The 1426-nt window shown below is 40.4% G+C and overlaps 1 protein-coding gene across 1 annotated transcript; it reads left to right on the top strand.

The window, feature by feature from the left end:
• The first annotated feature begins 225 nt into the window (after positions 1–225).
• On the top strand, positions 226–1152 carry LOC121147976 (taste receptor type 2 member 14-like). Its single transcript, XM_040967928.1, has one exon. The coding sequence runs from the start codon at positions 226–228 to the stop codon at positions 1150–1152; it is 927 nt and encodes a 308-aa protein (XP_040823862.1).
• Positions 1153–1426: the final 274 nt, after the last annotated feature.

Below are 1426 nucleotides of genomic sequence, written 5' to 3'. Positions count from 1 at the left end.
GAATCCCGTCTGTGGTTTCTGGAAAATATAAAGGTTTTTGTGACTAAAGGTTTTTGTGAATAATCCAGTATAGACTGCATGTTTGCTGACTTCATATTGCGCACAGAAGAATTTCACTGGGAGCATGTTACTGAAATTTTGAGAAATTGGATAAATAGCTTTTAGATGAACGCCTTCTGATAGTTTACCTGTAATATTCAAATTAGGAACATTCTCTTAAAGACAATGAATAGCGTTGTATCAAGCATAATTACAGTTATTCAATGTCTGCAGTTAATCATTGGAAACGTTGGTAATGGATTCATAGCTCTGGTGAACATCATTGACTGGGTCAAGGAAAGAAAAATCTCGTTTGTTGATCAACTCCTCAGTGCGTTGGCAAGCTGCAGGATGTGCCTGCTCTGGTTAGTACTAATGAGTAAGCTGGTTTTTGTGCTTTGCGCATCTGCCCTTTGGACTGAATTGTTTAAAATGATCACTATTAGTTGGGCAGTAAGTAATCACTTTAGCATCTGGCTAGCTACAAGCCTCAGCATCTTTTATTTTCTCAAGATAGCCAATTTTTCCAACTCTACTTTTCTCTACCTGAAGTGGAGAGTGGAAAAGATGGTCTCCATGACACTGCTGGTGTCCTTGGCTATTTTATTTTTAAATATTGCACTTTTGAATACAGATATTGATGTCTGGATTGCTGGATATAGAATAAATATGACTTGCAACTCCAACTACAAAAGCTCTTTATACTTGTCCAGGGCTTTTTTAGTCCACTATATGATATTCACCATCATCCCCTTCACCGTGTCGCTGACCACTTTCCTGCTGCTCATCTTCTCGCTGTGGCGGCATCTCAGGAATGTGCAGCTCCTTGCCATGGGACCCAGAGACGCCAGCACCAAGGCCCACCTGCGAGGCTTGCAGACTGCGGTTGCCTTCCTCCTGTTTTACGCTGTTTTCTTTCTGTCTATTGTCATACAAGCTTTGCTTTCTGAGTTGCAGCCAGAAGAGACGACCATTCTGCTTTGCCATGTTTTGGCAATGACTTTTCCTTCAGGACATTCATGTATCTTGATTCTGGGAAACAAGAAGCTGAGGCAGACCTCTCTGTCTGTGCTGCGGCGGCTGAAGCACAGGTGCAAGCACGCAAAACCTTGATTGCCTTCTACCGTTTAAGGGAACATCCTCCATCGTCTAGATGAAGATCAGTTTATTAGAAATCTCTGCATGTCATAAAATTTCTCTGTTCCAAAGTTCTGCTATTCTGTATAAATGTACAAGTTTTAATAACGTATAGAATAATCCCTAACCAAGAGTATTTTACCTTAGCAGACTACCTGTTAGTCTGTATCTAAGTGTACTTGCACACAAAAAGATATGAATGCAGACCACTTAATCGGAGTCCTTTATAATAAGGTATAATATGAATATG

Source organism: Ochotona curzoniae, unplaced genomic scaffold (genome assembly GCF_017591425.1).
Source record: "Ochotona curzoniae isolate NIBS_2020 unplaced genomic scaffold, NIBS_Ocur_1.0 contig_1482, whole genome shotgun sequence".
NCBI classification, from domain to species: Eukaryota; Metazoa; Chordata; class Mammalia; order Lagomorpha; family Ochotonidae; genus Ochotona; species Ochotona curzoniae.
Note: the sequence above shows the minus strand (reverse complement) of the source record. Positions and strands in the feature narration are given on the sequence as shown.